Source organism: Aulostomus chinensis, chromosome 23, assembly GCF_037954235.1.
Source record: "Aulostomus chinensis isolate RoL2024-O1b breed Wild chromosome 23, RoL_Achi_v1.0, whole genome shotgun sequence".
Taxonomy (NCBI): domain Eukaryota; kingdom Metazoa; phylum Chordata; class Actinopteri; order Syngnathiformes; family Aulostomidae; genus Aulostomus; species Aulostomus chinensis.
Genome location: NC_141342.1, coordinates 9,707,436 through 9,723,353, shown reverse-complemented (window position 1 = coordinate 9,723,353; position 15,918 = coordinate 9,707,436). Strand labels below are relative to the sequence as shown.

Below are 15,918 nucleotides of genomic sequence, written 5' to 3'. Positions count from 1 at the left end.
TAATTACAACACATCCCAATATCAACCATTGATTTAAGCGTATTTCTTAATATGAACCAGGTTGATTTCCGAACGGCGGAACATTCTTCTTTCAAATCAAGGGCTCCACAAATTTAATTTTTGGGATCCGAGAATGTACAGTTTGATTGTGATCGCCTCTGAACGTGAATCACTTCTTCCTCATAGTATTGTCAATCTTTTCACAAAAATTTAGTCAAAATCCGTCCACGAGTGTACTAGGTATCCTGTTAACAAATAAACATTCTGACAAACACTCGTGAGCTCACGATCTTACTGTCAGAAGTAATACATGTATTGAATATCTGGTGTATTGTGATGACGCGTGTCTAGTAAACATGTAGATCCGGACGCATCGAAGGGTAAAAGATGACCAAGTCAAGCACTTCTGCAGCCAGACAACTCCACTATTCCCCGTCTCCTAATAGAGAGACCACCCGTCAAAAGTTTGGACTCACCTTCTCATGTCATGATTTTTTCTTTATTTTCATCACTATTAACATTGTAGATTCTCACTGAAGGCATCAAAACTATGAATGAACACATATGGAATTATGTGGTAAACAAAAAAATCTGTCAAATAACTCTTCGTATGATTTATATTTTTGATTCCTCAAAGTAGCCACCCTTTGCTTTGTCGACAGCGCCGCAAACTCTTGGCCTTCTCACAATGAGCCTCACGGTGTCGTCACCTCTCAGGTTCGCCTTGTCAGGGTTCATTTGTGGAATTTCTTGCCTTCTTAATGAGGTTGGGGCCATCAGTTGTGATGTGCAGAGGTCGGGCTGGTACACAGCTGACAGCCCTGTTTGACAACTGTTAGCTAATTGGTTCTCACCATAATAGGAATTCTAAGCAAAGAGAAACCACGGGCCATCATCACTTTAGGAACAGAGGGTCAGTCAGTCCGGAAAACTGCAAAAACTTTGAATGTGTTCTCCAAGTGCAGTTGCAAAAACCATGAAGTGCGACGACCAAAATGGCTCACATGAGGACCGCCTCAGGAAAGCAAGACCAAGAGTCTCCTCTGCTGCTGAGGAGAAGTTCATCTGAGTCACCAGCCTCAGATGAACTTCTCCTCTGCTGCTGAGGAGAAGTTCATCTGAGTCACCAGCCTCAGAAATCACGAGTTAACAGCACCTCAGATTACAGCCCAGATACATGCCACACAGAGTCCTAGTAGCAGACACATTTCTACATCACCATCAGACCACAGCACAGATTTCCACTGGTCTAATGTCCATTCCTGGTGTTTCTTGGCCCAAACAAATCTCTTCTGCTGGTTGCTTTTCCTTAATAGTGATTTCTCAGCAGCTATTCGACCATAAAGGCCTGACTGGCGCAGTCTCCTCTGAACAGCTGATGTAGTGATGTGTGCGGGATCTTTCTGTGTGGAGTCTGCATGTTCTCCCTGTTCCTGTGTGGGTTCTCTCTGGTACTCCAGCTTCCTCCCACAGTCCAAAGACATCAAGAGGGGACGAGGCTGATTGATACTCTAAATTGACTGTAGGTGTGGCTGTGAGTGTGAATGGTTGTCTAATGTTGTCTATCCTTAACAGGATAAGCGGAAGAAAATGGATGGATGGATATTTTGACTTATTTACCATTATTTTGTTAACTACATTATTCCACGTGTTCATTCATAGTTTTGATGCCTTCAGTGAGAATCTACAATGTAAAAAGTCATGAAAATAAAGAAATGAAAAGAGTAGGTGTGGTAGTCTATGTTCCCACAGCTGCATCAATTCTGAACCGACAATCCTCGATGGTTATGAAGACACAACTCTCACTTAATTAAGTAGCTTGTGGCTGACAGATGACGTTGACTGACTCAGAGCTTCTCCTCCATCCAATACCCGTCATGTTGGGAGAGAGCACACATGTACTGTATAGTGTCCTTTTAGAGACCAAAGATAGGGATAATCAATATTATTAACTTCTGGTCAGATTGATATACTCAGTACTAAAGCGTCCTGTTGCCGGACATGCAGTTACTCGACTATGAAATCTGAGCTGACAACACAAAACCTCACAAGAAAACACAAAGTCTAAATCCTTTGCCATAACATGAATCAGCATAATGTAGTAAACAAAGTCCTTTAACGTCAAATCAGTCAGAACTCAGGGACAGACAGAAATGCAGTATTCTTGTGTACATGTAAACACAGTGACAGAGATCAAATCAGACGACGTCTACTGCAGGTCTAGACTGTGGGTCATCTACCAACTACAGCAGATCTTGTGATACAATCATCATATCAGCAGTCAATGTGTTGACATTCTCATCCCATCAGATTCTCAGGATCCAACTTTTTCAAACTCTTCTTTTCATCGTGATCTCGTCGTGCGTCCTGTTTTACGACTCTGGTAGTGACAGATAGATGAACAAAGTAGTTCCTGCTCCTACAGGTGTTTTCAGAATAATCCATACTCAGGAAGTGAAACCAGTAACAGTCACACAACTGTCAAGGCTTGGGTGCAGCAGACAGGCATTTAGCTTAAGGGTTGGACTAAATCTGGATCTAAATGTTTTCATTTCTCAGGTGTAATGAGCGTGATGGAGGAAGCAGCTGAATCCTTTGCCTCAATACAAGAGCTAAAATACTCCAGCTGCACAGAAAAAAAACAACACTTTGATAGGAGTCATTACAAATCCAAATAAAAAAAACTAAAAAACAATAATATTATTAAAACAACAATAAAAGCATTTATGAAAGTGGAACAAGGAAATATTTTACATGAAAATAAGTAATTGAGGTAATAAAATAGAACGCAATTAATTCGTCAAACTGCAACTTTGCCTGTATTAACTCTTGTGGACATGTGATGTAATTTTTTTTTAAAAAAATACACATTTTACAAAGTCATCAGTAGTCTTGTGTAAAACTACTTCAAAACCTAACGTGTAAGTTCCGTAAAGCTAATGAGTGAACTATTCTAGTGACGTACGCTGCAGTTGTACAGCACTTGAGTGAATGTTCTTGTTCTAAGAGAGAAAACACGAACTAAATGAAGATGAACAATCGGAGCACTGGTGACATTAATGCCCTATCAACAGCGCAGCCTAGTGAAGTCAAACTTTTCCCGACAGCTGCGGACTCTTCAGACGAAGGGGATGGAACGACTCCTCAGGCGGACCTCCGGGAGGCAGAACTGGCTGTAACCAGATCACTTCAACTCCCCAGGGAGGATTAAACGGACAGAAATGGGAAGGAGGGGGATGGTTGTTGTCCATGAATGCGAGCTTGTATCGAAACAGAGCGTGTTTGTACCTCTGTGTTCGCCTGTGTGTGTCTGTGTGTCTGTGTGTGTTTGTGTTTGTGCGCGCCCGTGTGTGCCAGCGCGTGAGAATATTTGTAGGCTAAAATAATCCTTCATTCATGCCGCGCGACACATCGCGCGAGTACAAGAGCGAGGAGGACTAGCAAGGTTGGGCTACACGAGGTGAGACAAACTCTACATGGACGTTTTGCGTTACCGCGGTTAACCGGTGGTTTTTGTCTCACTAAACCTACGCTGAACACGCCGTGACTTCACCACCTTCGGAGTCACAGAGGCAACATCTAACACAAGTACTTACCAGGCTTTGTGAGTGGCTTATTAAGACACGTTGGTCCGAAGCCGAGCTGCTCCCGCTGGCCGACGTCAAACTAAGTTGCCAGACAAGTTAGTTTGACGACTAACTCAACTGCTTGAAATCATATTCAAATCTACTGAGCGAGTTAATACACTCTAACCTCTCCAAACGAAAGGTGTGTGTGTGTGTGTGTGTGTGTGTGTGTGAATTAATTCATAATTAATGAATGAATTAATAATTTTACAAAAAAGAAAAGAGAAAAGGTGAAGTAGGTTTGGATCCGGACGAGCAAATGTAGTTTATGTATACAGTCAATTAATCGAAACAGAAGGTTGACCCCCGAAAACAGAAAATTGAAATAAAATATTAAATCAAGGTAGGTCACCATAATGTTCCTTTATTGTAAGGTATTACCAATATATTGATATTGAACCAATGAACACAAGTTGTATTAACCTGTTAATGTGGGGGGGGGGGGGGGGGAGTTGTGCAAATAGGATTTATAGATTTTTCCAAAAAGTTTTCAGTAAAGAAGATCATGACTTTTCAAGTTGTTGGACTTTTTCAGTATGTAATCTGGATCCTATCCGGATCAATAATGGGTGCAGCCCTAAGACAGTGCCCTTTGTTCTTTATGATCCTTTAAATGGGTTTGGTAGATTTATTGCAAACATTTAGTCAGCCTGTATTTTGATGCTAGTCACTGTGCGTCTTGGCCTAAAGCCTTAACAATGTCTGCGGGTGTAACCCTGTCTTGAACAGCTGTTAAAGGAAAGGAAATAAAGGAGGGAGAATTGAATATTGTTTTATCCTTCCCAGAGCCGTGTTTACCACCTCTAAGTTGCTCTACCCAGTGAGATGAGGAGTAGCTTGATATGCAGAAAACCCAGTCCTCCGAATCGCTGGCAGTTCTTGGCACCGACCTGTGAGAAGGAGGTGTACCCAGTTGAGCTTATTTTGGTTTTAGCAACAGTTTACCGTCATAAAATTGATGAAATTGGCATTTCTGACAAGAATGTAGCCGAAGGTGAAACGCTGTTGTCTGTTTAAAATGAGAAAGTATCAGCTGTGTATCTACGTTCCCAGGGTCCTTTGGGTGCTAACATAGAATCATCTAGCACATTCCAAAAGGAGCTGGGGACCATTGAATGATCTGAAGTGTCTGTGTGACTGTAAAGCATGGTTGTGTTGTGTGTTAGCCCAACAGAAATTTTGCTTTGGCTTGTAGCTAACTTGCTGCTCAAAGCCTCCTGTAATGCTGGCTGAGATCCTACGATGTGCTCAAACCCATTTTTGTCCAACTGTACTGTGCATAGACATTGTATTTATTTCCCTTAAAGTAAAGATTTTTAACTCAGATTCCTATTTTTATGAATTGCTTTCCTTAACAAGACATGGCTCGATGCGGACCAGGATTATTGGGACCTAATGTGTACCCAAAGGCCCCCGATGGAGGCTGGGGATGGGTGGTGGCCGTGGCCTTCTTCTTTGTGGAAGTCTTCACCTATGGCACCATCAAGAGCTTTGGCATCTTCCTCCAGGACCTGATGGGGGAATTCGGGGAGACCAACAGTCGAGTGTCCTGGATTGTTTCCATCTGCGTGTTCATCATGACCTTCAATGGTGAGTAGCGGATGAGGTCGATGAAGCAGTAAGATGATAAAAGAGTGAAGTGAACCTTGAAGGTTGTGTATGTGAATACCAAACATGTTAACTGTGGCTTCTCAGGTCCTCTCTCCTCTGTGCTGACCAACCGCTTTGGGTTCCAGCTTGTTGTCATGGTCGGTGGATTACTTATTTCCTCTGGTACCATCGCCACAAGCTTTACTAGCTCTGTCAATCAGATGTACCTCACCTATGGAGTAATTGCAGGTATTGGATTACTTTTTCCCTCCTCTGTTTTCACTGAATGTATCTCTCCAGAAATGTATCTCTGCTCATTTCAAATGTATGTATCTTTGTAGGTCTGGGCTACTGTCTAACCTTCCTGCCCTGTTTGACCATCCTATCCCAATATTTTACAAAACGGAGGTCTCTGGTCACAGCCATAGCTTCCACTGGAGAGTCCCTGTCCATGTTTGCGCTGGCACCAGGTAAAAGGACTACAACCACAGGCATGTTTTCTGTCTCAATTCCACAACTTAATACTTTATTTTGACTTTTGCCCCTCAGCTTTTTCTGCACTGAGGGACCATATTGGCTGGCGGCATACCATGGCAGTGATAGGAGCTTCGCAGGGCTCCGTAATCATCTGTGGTGCTCTGCTTCGCCCAATCATCATCAAACCAGGAGCAAACCATGTGACAGAGAATGGCAGAAGCTCTCCAAAGGAACAAGAAGCCCTAAGTGCTCAGGAAGAGGGCACAAACCCAGAGAACTCAACTGCAAACAAGACCTTATTTGAACCACATACCTCCAACTGTCCAGACAATGAGCCCATCAGAGATTCAGTTAGTGTCTCGGATGTGGAGTATCTCAAGGCCTCTGACAACAGGAGCCCAGAAAAGACTTTACTGCAGAAGGAGGAAATGTTGGATCCGAACTCTGTGCAGCTCAGTCAGGCAGACAACAGGGAATCAGAGGATGAGGACAAGAACAAAGATGCAGGGAAACCAGTGAGGAAAAATTATGAGGAAAATGAGAGTTTATGCGTTAAAAACTCGAAACTTCTCGATTTCTCCATCCTCAGAGAGTGCAGCTTCATCCTCTACTCTCTCTTTGGACTGTTCGCCACGCTTGGCTTCTTCGCCCCTCCGCTTTACATCATTGAGCTGAGCGTAAGTCGAGGCGTGGAGCGGGACCGCGCGGCCTACATGCTCTCCACCATGGCTGTGGCGGAAATCTTGGGTCGTTTCTCTATAGGATGGATTCTAACGCGCAAACAGCTGAGAGGAAAGAAGCTGCTTGTGCTTCTGGGTTGTGTAATTGCAATGACTGTGGACTTGGTGGGATTTACACTGGTGACCGAGTTTTATGGCTTGGCTGTGTGCTGCGCCGTATATGGGTTCTTCATGGGGACCCTAGCATGCACACACATTCCCATGCTGGCGGAAGATGATGTGGTGGGCATAGAGAGGATGTCCTCAGCTGCTGGAGTCTATGTGTTCATACATAGCTTTGCTGGTCTGGCTGGACCCCCACTCGGAGGTAGGTGTGATACTTTGTAATAGGTTTACTAAAAATACTAGCAGGTGTTCCTTTTATCTTTTTTTTTAAAAAAAACAAAATTGAATTTTTATCACAATAGCACGAAGGAAAAATAGAAAAGTCCTGCACACTAAGAACTGACTTCATTAAGGTAATGGCCAAAGTTTTGATTGCACAACATTGTCTAGCTGTCAAGCTCCCAGACCTAAAACAACCTTGGTTTCATTATCTGGGTAATTTTTCAGCCTTGACGAAGTTCTGTGCAGTCACAGGAAACATAAAACAACTGTTTTCCCTGGTCATGTTTATCGTGGAATGTTGCTTCAAGCTCCGAATGATTCCTTTGCTTCCCCTCTAGGTGTGCTGGTGGACGTGACTCAGAACTACGGATCGGCCTTCTACTCCTGTGCAGCCGGCATGGCACTGAGTGCTCTGTTCCTGGGTTTAGTCAGACCTGCCAAAAGGAGATTTCTCTGCAGGAAGAGGAACTCAAGATCCTGTGTAGACAAACTTGAAGACGGGAAGAATGGAGGGTCAAGTACATTCGGAAAAGGCTATCAATAAACTGCCGCTGAGTGATAAAGACGGAAGAAAAAAGTGTTTATAATACCGATCTGGTTTCTGGGAGCAAACTTGATTTTTATTTTTAATTTTTTTTAAAGCTCATGATATGTAATTGCCTTACATACACAATGTGCACGAAGTATCGTTAGAATTTACGAGTACACTGTTCAAGTAGCTGTCATTGAAAACGCTGTCTTGCTTTAACAGACAGTGGAAGATTTGGACCATGTGTGATTCAGTGTTAATGAAACCAAACTTGATCTAATTACCTGATGATCATCAGAAATGCTGTGAAGCACATGTAGATGCCAGCGCAGGAAATTGCACAGTTTCTGTAACACGACCTCTATAGAGTCGTAGACTTATAGAAAAAGCTCAGGAGATCATACGTGATTAAAAGTTTTATTTTTAATCAAAATGCCACAAAGCTGACAATGCACTGTGTGCATTGAGTGATGTGAGGTGACAAAATGAAACTATTTTTGTAATAAAAAAGTGTTCAATCACAAACAGGTAACTGTTATATGTTTTTATACACCTCTGCATCTCTCTTACCTGCACTGCTCAGAAATATTAAAGAAACAATCGTTACGGTGTGACACCAGGTTAATCAAGCTTCAGGAGTATCGGCCTGTCTGGTGAGGAAGTGTCATTTTATTGGGGCTTATACGGGGCCGTAAAAGGAAAACCGCCCAGAAGCGGGATCGGTATGTGTGAGGAGGAACAAGAGGAGCTCTGCATAAAATGATCTGCATCAGGCTGCCTGGGATCAGGTTTCAAAACAAAACTCTCCAAAACAGACTCCATTATGGCAATGAGCACCTGATGTCCAACAGTGGGACCTGCGCTCAAAAACAACACCGTGTAGCAGTATTGGCATTTGCCTTAAATCACCAGAATATTTGCACTGGGGAGGCGTATCCTTGAGACCAGACCTCCACGAGGCCGAAACCCATGTAGCCAACGTTAATCTGACTTCCGTGAAGTACTCAGATCAAATCCTAATCCCAAACCTTAAACCCGTTTTTAGATCTCAGTGCACTGGGGTCTGGTTTCCTCCTGGTGCAGGGTAATGCCAAGCCTCATGGTCAGAGTGTGTACATAGTTCTTCGATGATGAAAATATTCATGCCGTTAACTTGCCGACACGTTCCCCAGACCTGGGACGTTATGCACCGTATATCTGACTCTGCCAAGTAGCGTCAGACTGCCAGAAGCTGATAACCTGGTCCAGGTCTGTGTGAGGTAACCCCAGGAAAGTCTCCGCCATCTCATCAGGAGCATTCCCAAATATTGTCTGGAGTTCCTTCTGAGGCACATGAGGGCCGTACGCACAACGGAGTCACTTAATGAGTTCCGGGGATAAAATTCACACGACTGTATCAGCGGTTTCAAGTTTTCACTTTGGTTTTCATGGTGATTTGGAATCCAGCCCTCAGTGGGTTCAGAATTATGGTTTCCATTCACCATTTGGATTTTGTTCTTAACGAATTACCGAATGTATTCCAAGTAAACTTTTGAGCTTTAATGTTTAGTTCAACAAGAACAAACGTGTGATTAAAGTGTTCCCTTAACTTTTTTGAGCAGTTTATCTACTTCTGAAAAAAAAAAGGCAAATATAAGTTTCTATAAACTTCCATAAGAATGTTAATAAAGCCACTATAAAAATAGATCAACCTCAGGCCTCCAAAAGTCTTGACACAAAACGCTGAGAAGCAGCACGTTTACTTCAAGAAGTGTCACCTGACCTGTCGCACTCTCATCATGTGACGGACGGAAAATGAAGAGTCTTGGTTCTTCCAGACATTCCTATAAGATGCCACAACCTGTTAGAAAATATATGAGGTAAGGACCCTTGTGTCATTCTGAAATTGGGCGCAACAATCATAACATCATTCAATTTTGTAAACAAACACCAGCAGACAAGGTAAGTACAGAAATATGTGTAGACGTGCACATCAAGGCACCGTGCTATTCTGCTCTATTACCGTTCATTTTTTCCCCAGGATCTCCTGGCACCTGCAGAGCCATAGTTTGGATGTCTGAAATGCTTCAGTGGGTTTGGGAAAGTGACGCGTAGACTGACAGGCAGGCTCCTCCTCCAACCAGTTCAGTAAAGCCTGGACACAGATACAGTTCACTTAAGTAAATAAGTACAAATATAAACCAAAAAGAAGAAATTTTCACTTAACAGCTAGTGATTGTCGAGAAGAGTTTTTAAATGCCGAGTCCAATGCACAAGAAGATGGCAGCTACACTAGTATGCTCGACACGCGTTGAATTCTCAGAACAGAGCTGATGTGGGAACAGGAACTGAGTCATCCAACTGCAGTTAAAATTCAAATTGATCCGAACAAGATGTGAACCACACGATGTCATTCGATAAATATCTATTCGGCACACAAAAGGTAAAATACAGTCTGCTTTGAGGATTTTCTGCGAGCAGCCGAGAACTTTCTCAGCGCCCCCCGTGGAGTTTACGAGAAAGTGGGTTGACATAATAATATATAACACATAATAATCAAGATTACTTTATCATGTGATATTAAGGCTGAAGTCACTGACTCAGCACTAGGGAACCCAAACTGAACAAGCATGTATTATTCTCCTGTATGGTGTGTATCGTGACCAGACATTCCACGTAACAGAATCGACTCCGTACTGGAGAAAAACATCATTAAAATGACATTTCCACTTTGGATGGCAATGGATTTAGAAGCATCATTTAAAAAAAAAATGGGGATCCAACTTGTTTTCGTTGAAAAATGTGTTTACCTGATATCTGTCAGCTATTTTAAAGCCAATCGAGGCATGCAGTTTACGAAGGCAGATGGGACAGAAATCCAGGGGCCTACGATCTGACTCCTCTAGATGGTTGGAGCCCTGCATGACACAGCTCAACCACTGACAGTGCTTTATTCCAAACATATGGCCAATTTCGTGCGTCATTACCTGAAAAGAAATCAATAGATTAAGTCATCGGTATTGAACTTTTTAATCAGCAGTGGATGGATGACCTTTGGTCTATAGCGTCAAAATAGAGCAAGAGGAGGAGCAGAATTGATGGTAACCTTGCACGATCGAAGCAGCAGGGTGCTGGTGATGGGGGGAGTGTAATATCCATCAAAGACACCATAATCCCCCGGCTTTAGTTCACGCTGTCTCTTCAACCTGCCAGCATAATTTCTGGTGTAGAAACTGTCATCATACCTGGCGAAGCTGAAAACCCCCATTCCTGCAAGCATCAGAGAGAGCGACATCGATGAGGGGAAGAAAAGCTCTGGGTGTATTTTACTGTAGCGCCACTGAGTGGTAGTGCTACGACATCACATCATCACAAAGTACCAGAGCACCGATAAGTACACGAGTACGTACATTCAATTAAATCTTTTTTTTTTTTTAAAGCAAAATTAGGCTTTGCTCTCTGGTCAGTCGCATTTTATAAGTTAGAATAATGTGATGTCTCACCCATGTTGAGAGACGCCTGTCCAAAAACAAAATTCCAGGAGTCTTTAGGGTAGAGGTCAATCATTGTGATTCCAACAATACAAAACGCATCTTTTGGTTTCCTGTTCTCCAGAAATCTGAGCAGGTCACCTAAATGTTAAGAGAAAATTATGGAGGTATTGTTAAAACACCATCAGGATATCCTGCTTTGACATCGCGGCGTTTGACCCTTCTCACTCGCGTTTCCATTGAGAATGCAGTCACATTTGTGCAGCTCAGGAGAGAAACTTACCAGTGAGGATCTGGAGGTTGTGCGAGTTACTGTTAATCCTGAAAGAACACCCTGTTTGTGCAACGGTGACTGCCGGCAGCAACCTGACCGCTAGTCCATAGAAGAAGGCCTGACAGTATTCTCGGAGCCATTCCACATACTGCTCTGTTAGGGTCCCTGCCTCTCCAAAGGAACCTGCAAAAACCACTAGCATCAATCGAGGCTAAAAAACAGTGTGACGTGCTGCACAAAGAGCTAAAAAAAAATAGCTGCCTCTTTGCACATATTTGTCTATTGCAAATCTCAACTGGTTCATCAGGTCCCTGAGCATTATCATGGCAGCCATGACTGCAACAAGACACAAACTAACCTATAGTCTGGATGTAAATAGTGCTTTGGTTTGCACTGGGTATCTTGCGGTGAGGGTCTCTGTAGAAGCCCTCAAAGTCTTGAGGCTCCTCCGGGTGAGCAGGGATCCAGTCAGAGTCGGAGTGCACCATGATGGGCTGGAAAAGGGAACCACTCTTCTCAGGATGCAACCCCTCCTCCAGAAGACGCCGCTCCTCTTTTGTGTACTCATTGTAACGTTTAGCCAAATCCCGACGGTTCGAGACCATTGCTGATCGCAGGGTCTCCACGGAGTGATGTATCACCTTCATCTGTGGGAGACAACATTGGAAAGATTGCAAGGTCAGGGTTCAAAAACATTTTCTTTACTTGGTGTAACCCCGGTGCAAAACCCAGCTAACATGAGCTAAAAGAGTAAACAAGGTAAACAAAAAAAATACGATTTTATTTTTCATTTGCAATCTCATAAAAGTTGATGTTTTATTAAACAATGTTTTAAAAAATATGCACAAACCATCTACTGTATCTAATTAACTACTACCTCTTTTAGTTATTGATTTGTGATAGACGGGGGGTAGATTTGTGTTTCACGAGGTACACTTGGAAGCAACAACAGGAGGGTAGCACTGTGTATTACAAGCACATAGACATGCAGTGAAGAACAATGCCATCATTAATGCACTTCAATTTTCGCCCTGGCACGTCGCCTGAAAACAGCAGAGCAGAGGAGAGCAGGGGAAATTTGGGCAGCTACAGCAGCATTTACGAAGGGAGGAGGAAAGGATAATATAAATTAGGAGAAAGAAAAATATCTATGAAATAAGAAACCAACAAAAACTCAAATAAATAAATGTTAACATTAATATTGGAAAATTTACAGAAAAATAATAAAGGTAATTTAATTCATAAAAACGATATAAATAACAGAACTGATACACCAGCTGTAGCTACAGTGTGGTGTTGTATATCATAATCACCGGAGGGGAATCCTGAAGCCCGTAGGTGCAAGAGTCAAACTTTAATCCACTCGGTAAAATAAAGGAATCCACGTTACCTTTATGGCCGAGTACCAAAGCTAATTCATTCATACATGCAGCTAACAGCTAGCACAGTGCACACAGGCTGTCGTTGCCAGTACTGGAACACTGGATGTGATTCAGTGAGACATATTTGGCTGTTGAAATGTTGCTGCTATAACTTAATAGTGTTGTGGAAAATATATTGTTACTGTACCAAACTGAACGGATTACATTCTATTTTGTTTGGAAGACGCACTTTCAAGTGGAAAATGTTACCACCAAAGGTGCATTCTGCATTTTTTTTTTTTTTTTGGTCTTAAAGGGTAAATGACGAGATTTACTGAATTGACACTTAAACGCAGTGAGAGTTAATCAGTGCCTTTGGGTGAAAAGCATAACAGAAAAGCACTTCACGTGTATTTCACCCTGCACTGACATGAGATTTAGAGTTCATGTGTAAAATATGAGTTACTTGATATCTTTGTATATTGATATACTGGTTAAACTGAAGTAGTTTCATTCATTTATTTTTATTCAACCAGTTATTGGTCATAAATATGCCAAGCATATTTAAGCATATATAATTCTAAAAATTCATCTCATACAGGATCTGGATTAAAAGAGTTCAAATCACATTTCATAGAGTATTTGCCTTCAGTCGTACTCAGTTGGTAATGATGTTAAAAAATGTTGTACAAGAGGAAGAGAACCAAATAGAGACACAGAAGGAATTTAATTCATGAAGAATTAAATTACAGACTGAAAGCCTGTTTCAAATAAAGCTTTTTTGATGATGTCGTACATACGTGGAGACCCAGCTGATGGCGAGCTATCCAGTGTGATCCCACGGATCAGATCTGCATCAACCGCCACTGTGAGAGCAGACGGACTGCCTGTTGTGGGAGGATCGTGTCAGTCATCCGACTGATGCAGAATGGAACCCGGGATAGGAGTGCACTCCAATGAACTTTGATCGCGCAAACTGGTTTTGTGTCAAACGCAGGAACTGGATCAAACCTCCGTCTGACCCAATTGACCTTCTCAAATAGACTTACAGAGCTCTAAAACACACTGGGATCATTTTCTATTTTCTTTTTGGGGGTTTCTTTGTTCGTGCCGGCTAATCTACCACTGACTGTCCAATATATTTCATGTGCACTATTTTCGATTGCTAAAAACACGAAAAAGGTGCACATTGGTAACCCAGCCAACACACTCTGTCGTCTGATGTGTGGTGTGGTCAGTTTACATCAAATCAATCATCTTCAGACCTCAGGTGAAACACCCACCGTAATACACAGGAGGGGGGGGGGGGGGTACAGGTGGGGCTTACACAAAGTGGCGAGCTAGCCAGGAGCTAGAGAACCGTTGTATGGTTACCACACCACATCAGATTCATGTGTTTTCATGTCCTACTTTGAACACAGGTCATTTCAAGTTTCGAGAATTTCACAAATCAAAAAAATGGATATAAAATGAGAACGAAAGTGTCAAGGTTCCAAACTCTGTAATCATCGCCGGTCTGTCCAATGCAACTGAAGATGATGGAACACCTGACTACCTGAAACAGTAAGGGGCCATTGAGAGACAAACTAAAATTCCACTGCCGCCAGAAAACTTGATTGTAGAATTGAAATCTGGTGCTGCTGTTGAAGCACTTAAGTTGCGACTGGACGGAACCAGTGAAGACGACCCTGGAATCGTACACCGTGTTGACCTAGTAGCTAATGCCTATTCTAGTGAGAAAGGCACACTTTTATCAGACAAGTTCTTGTCTGATCTTAAAAACACAGCGAAGATTAGTGGCAAGTTCTTTGAACAAATATTGCGAGATGGGTCAGCTAGGATTGTTGTTGGAGAACCGAATGACCCAATTTTGAAGTAGACTATGACACCTGGAGAGGTAGCGTTGCGTTCTACAAAGCAGACTCCACCATGTCTGATGCACAGTTGGTGAGGAAGATTGTTGACAGTTTATCATCCCCAGCTGCCAGAGTGGTCAAGTCGTTAGGCCCACACTCAACTCCTAGAGCTTATTTAGTATTCCTTTACTCCGCTTGACTTCCTCAGCCTGAACCAAAACCCAGGAGAGAAAGTGTCAAGCTATGTTCAGGGGCTACAGACTGTTCTGAGCAAAGTTGTGAAAATGAAAGCCATTCCAGCTAGTGCTGCGGATACACAGCGTTTGAAACAGTTCTGCAGAGGATGCTGGGAGAATGACCTGATAAACAAATTTAAACCAGGGCACAAGACAAGAAACCCACCTACCTTCTCTGAGTTCTTGTTGCTCTTGCGCACTGAGGAAGATAAGCAGGCAGCCGAAGCTACCAGAATGAAGCGAAATTTGGGTTTTACAAAAACGAGAGCTCAATCTCAAGCTCATGATTTTAGTTTCTCTGACAGTGATGAATGTGACTCACCTGCTGCAGTCAGAAAACAACCTCCAGAACTACAGCAGATCCAGAAGCAGCTTGACGCTCTTCAAATACAGATTGCAACACTTATGCGGCATAAGGAAGGAAAATCTGAAAAGACCAAAGGAGAAAAGGACAAAAATAAATCAACCAGTGTGAAGCAGCCACCAGCCAAACCTGTCTCTGAAGCTAAACGACCAAAACCGTGGTACTGCTTCCAATGCGGTGAGGACAGACACATGAGGAGCACCTGCAGTAATCCAGGTGAATATAAAGAGACAAGAGCTGAAAGCAAAACAGGAAGCTTGGGAGAAAAATAACATGGCAGATAATTTAAACTGATCCTATTGCAGGGCAAATGGGAACAGTTGAGTGCAGAAGTCCAAAAACGGAGACTGTACACAAAGCCAGAGCATCACTAAAAAAAGCACAGAACTGTACCAAGAAGAAGAACCCCCAAAGGTCTAGTAGGCACTTAGACTGCCGCTAACATTATGCTTAATGGAATTGACTGCAACTCATTACTTGATACTGGTTCACAGGTCACTACTGTGTCCCAGTCATTTTATAACTTGCACTTATCAGATCAAATATGTACCCAGAAAAAGACATACTGGAAGTAGAAGGAACAACGGGTGACTTCGTTCCCCACCACCATGTAAAGTAATGTTTGTGCTTTGATGTAGTTTTGGTTGCTGGACTTGTGGTAACCTATGTATTTTAAGGACGAAATGTATATTTTTATAGTAAGTGTAACGGTGTTACGATATACAAAAACAAACATCAAAGAAATAGTTCATTGATAGAGCGAATAAAAGCACCAGACTACGAAAAATTAAAATGTTCGATAGTTAAATTCAAGCTAACCAAATTTTGATTGATACATATACAAAAAGAATGTGAAGATAAACACCAGCCTGGACAAACACTGCACCGTTCTTTCATATGCGGTTTAATGGCGAATTCTCCGTATACATCCAGTTTGTAGACCTTCATTAAACAAATGGAAAAGCCCTTGACGTCCTATCATTTTTTTTCACGCTGAATTACTTCGCTAATTTGTGGAAGAACAGTCGACATGACAGCCGTTTCCGCTTTGCAGTCGCTCTGATGACG

At 42.5% G+C, this 15,918-nt stretch overlaps 3 protein-coding genes across 10 annotated transcripts in view; 1 reads left to right on the top strand and 2 right to left on the bottom strand.

Moving 5' to 3' along the window:
* arsg (arylsulfatase G) overlaps positions 1–3,762 on the bottom strand; it is a 14,343-nt gene extending 10,581 nt beyond the window's left edge. The window contains exon 1 of the mRNA XM_086195864.1: positions 3,597–3,762. The gene's annotated coding sequence lies outside the window, so the exon portion shown is untranslated. The remainder of the gene's footprint in view (positions 1–3,596) is intronic.
* The window catches only part of LOC147239435 (monocarboxylate transporter 7-like), an 8,587-nt gene extending 775 nt beyond the window's left edge, over positions 1–7,812 (top strand). Inside the window, exons 1-6 of one of the 3 annotated variants that reach the window (XM_086195861.1) lie at positions 3,049–3,460; positions 4,986–5,216; positions 5,322–5,465; positions 5,558–5,686; positions 5,766–6,740; positions 7,099–7,812. In XM_086195861.1, the coding sequence (XP_086051987.1) occupies positions 4,988–5,216; positions 5,322–5,465; positions 5,558–5,686; positions 5,766–6,740; positions 7,099–7,304 (1,683 nt within the window). In that variant the 5' untranslated portion in view covers positions 3,049–3,460; positions 4,986–4,987 and the 3' untranslated portion in view covers positions 7,305–7,812. The other 2 variants (XM_086195863.1, XM_086195862.1) reach the window with 2 other exon arrangements.
* On the bottom strand, positions 7,706–15,918 carry LOC147239434 (archaemetzincin-2). 6 transcript variants are annotated; one of them, XM_086195871.1, is made up of 10 exons: positions 15,853–15,918; positions 14,809–14,913; positions 14,657–14,712; positions 11,392–11,680; positions 11,043–11,216; positions 10,772–10,900; positions 10,375–10,538; positions 10,079–10,255; positions 9,292–9,423; positions 7,706–9,129 (listed from the first exon to the last, which is right to left on the bottom strand). In XM_086195871.1, exons 4-9 carry the CDS (start codon positions 11,678–11,680, stop codon positions 9,295–9,297), a joined length of 1,062 nt encoding a protein of 353 aa, XP_086051997.1. In that variant the 5' UTR covers positions 14,657–14,712; positions 14,809–14,913; positions 15,853–15,918; the 3' UTR covers positions 7,706–9,129; positions 9,292–9,294. The 6 variants fall into 6 exon arrangements, with proteins under 6 accessions (XP_086051997.1, XP_086051993.1, XP_086051996.1 ...); XM_086195867.1 differs by having other exon boundaries at positions 15,720–15,912; XM_086195870.1 differs by lacking the exon at positions 14,657–14,712.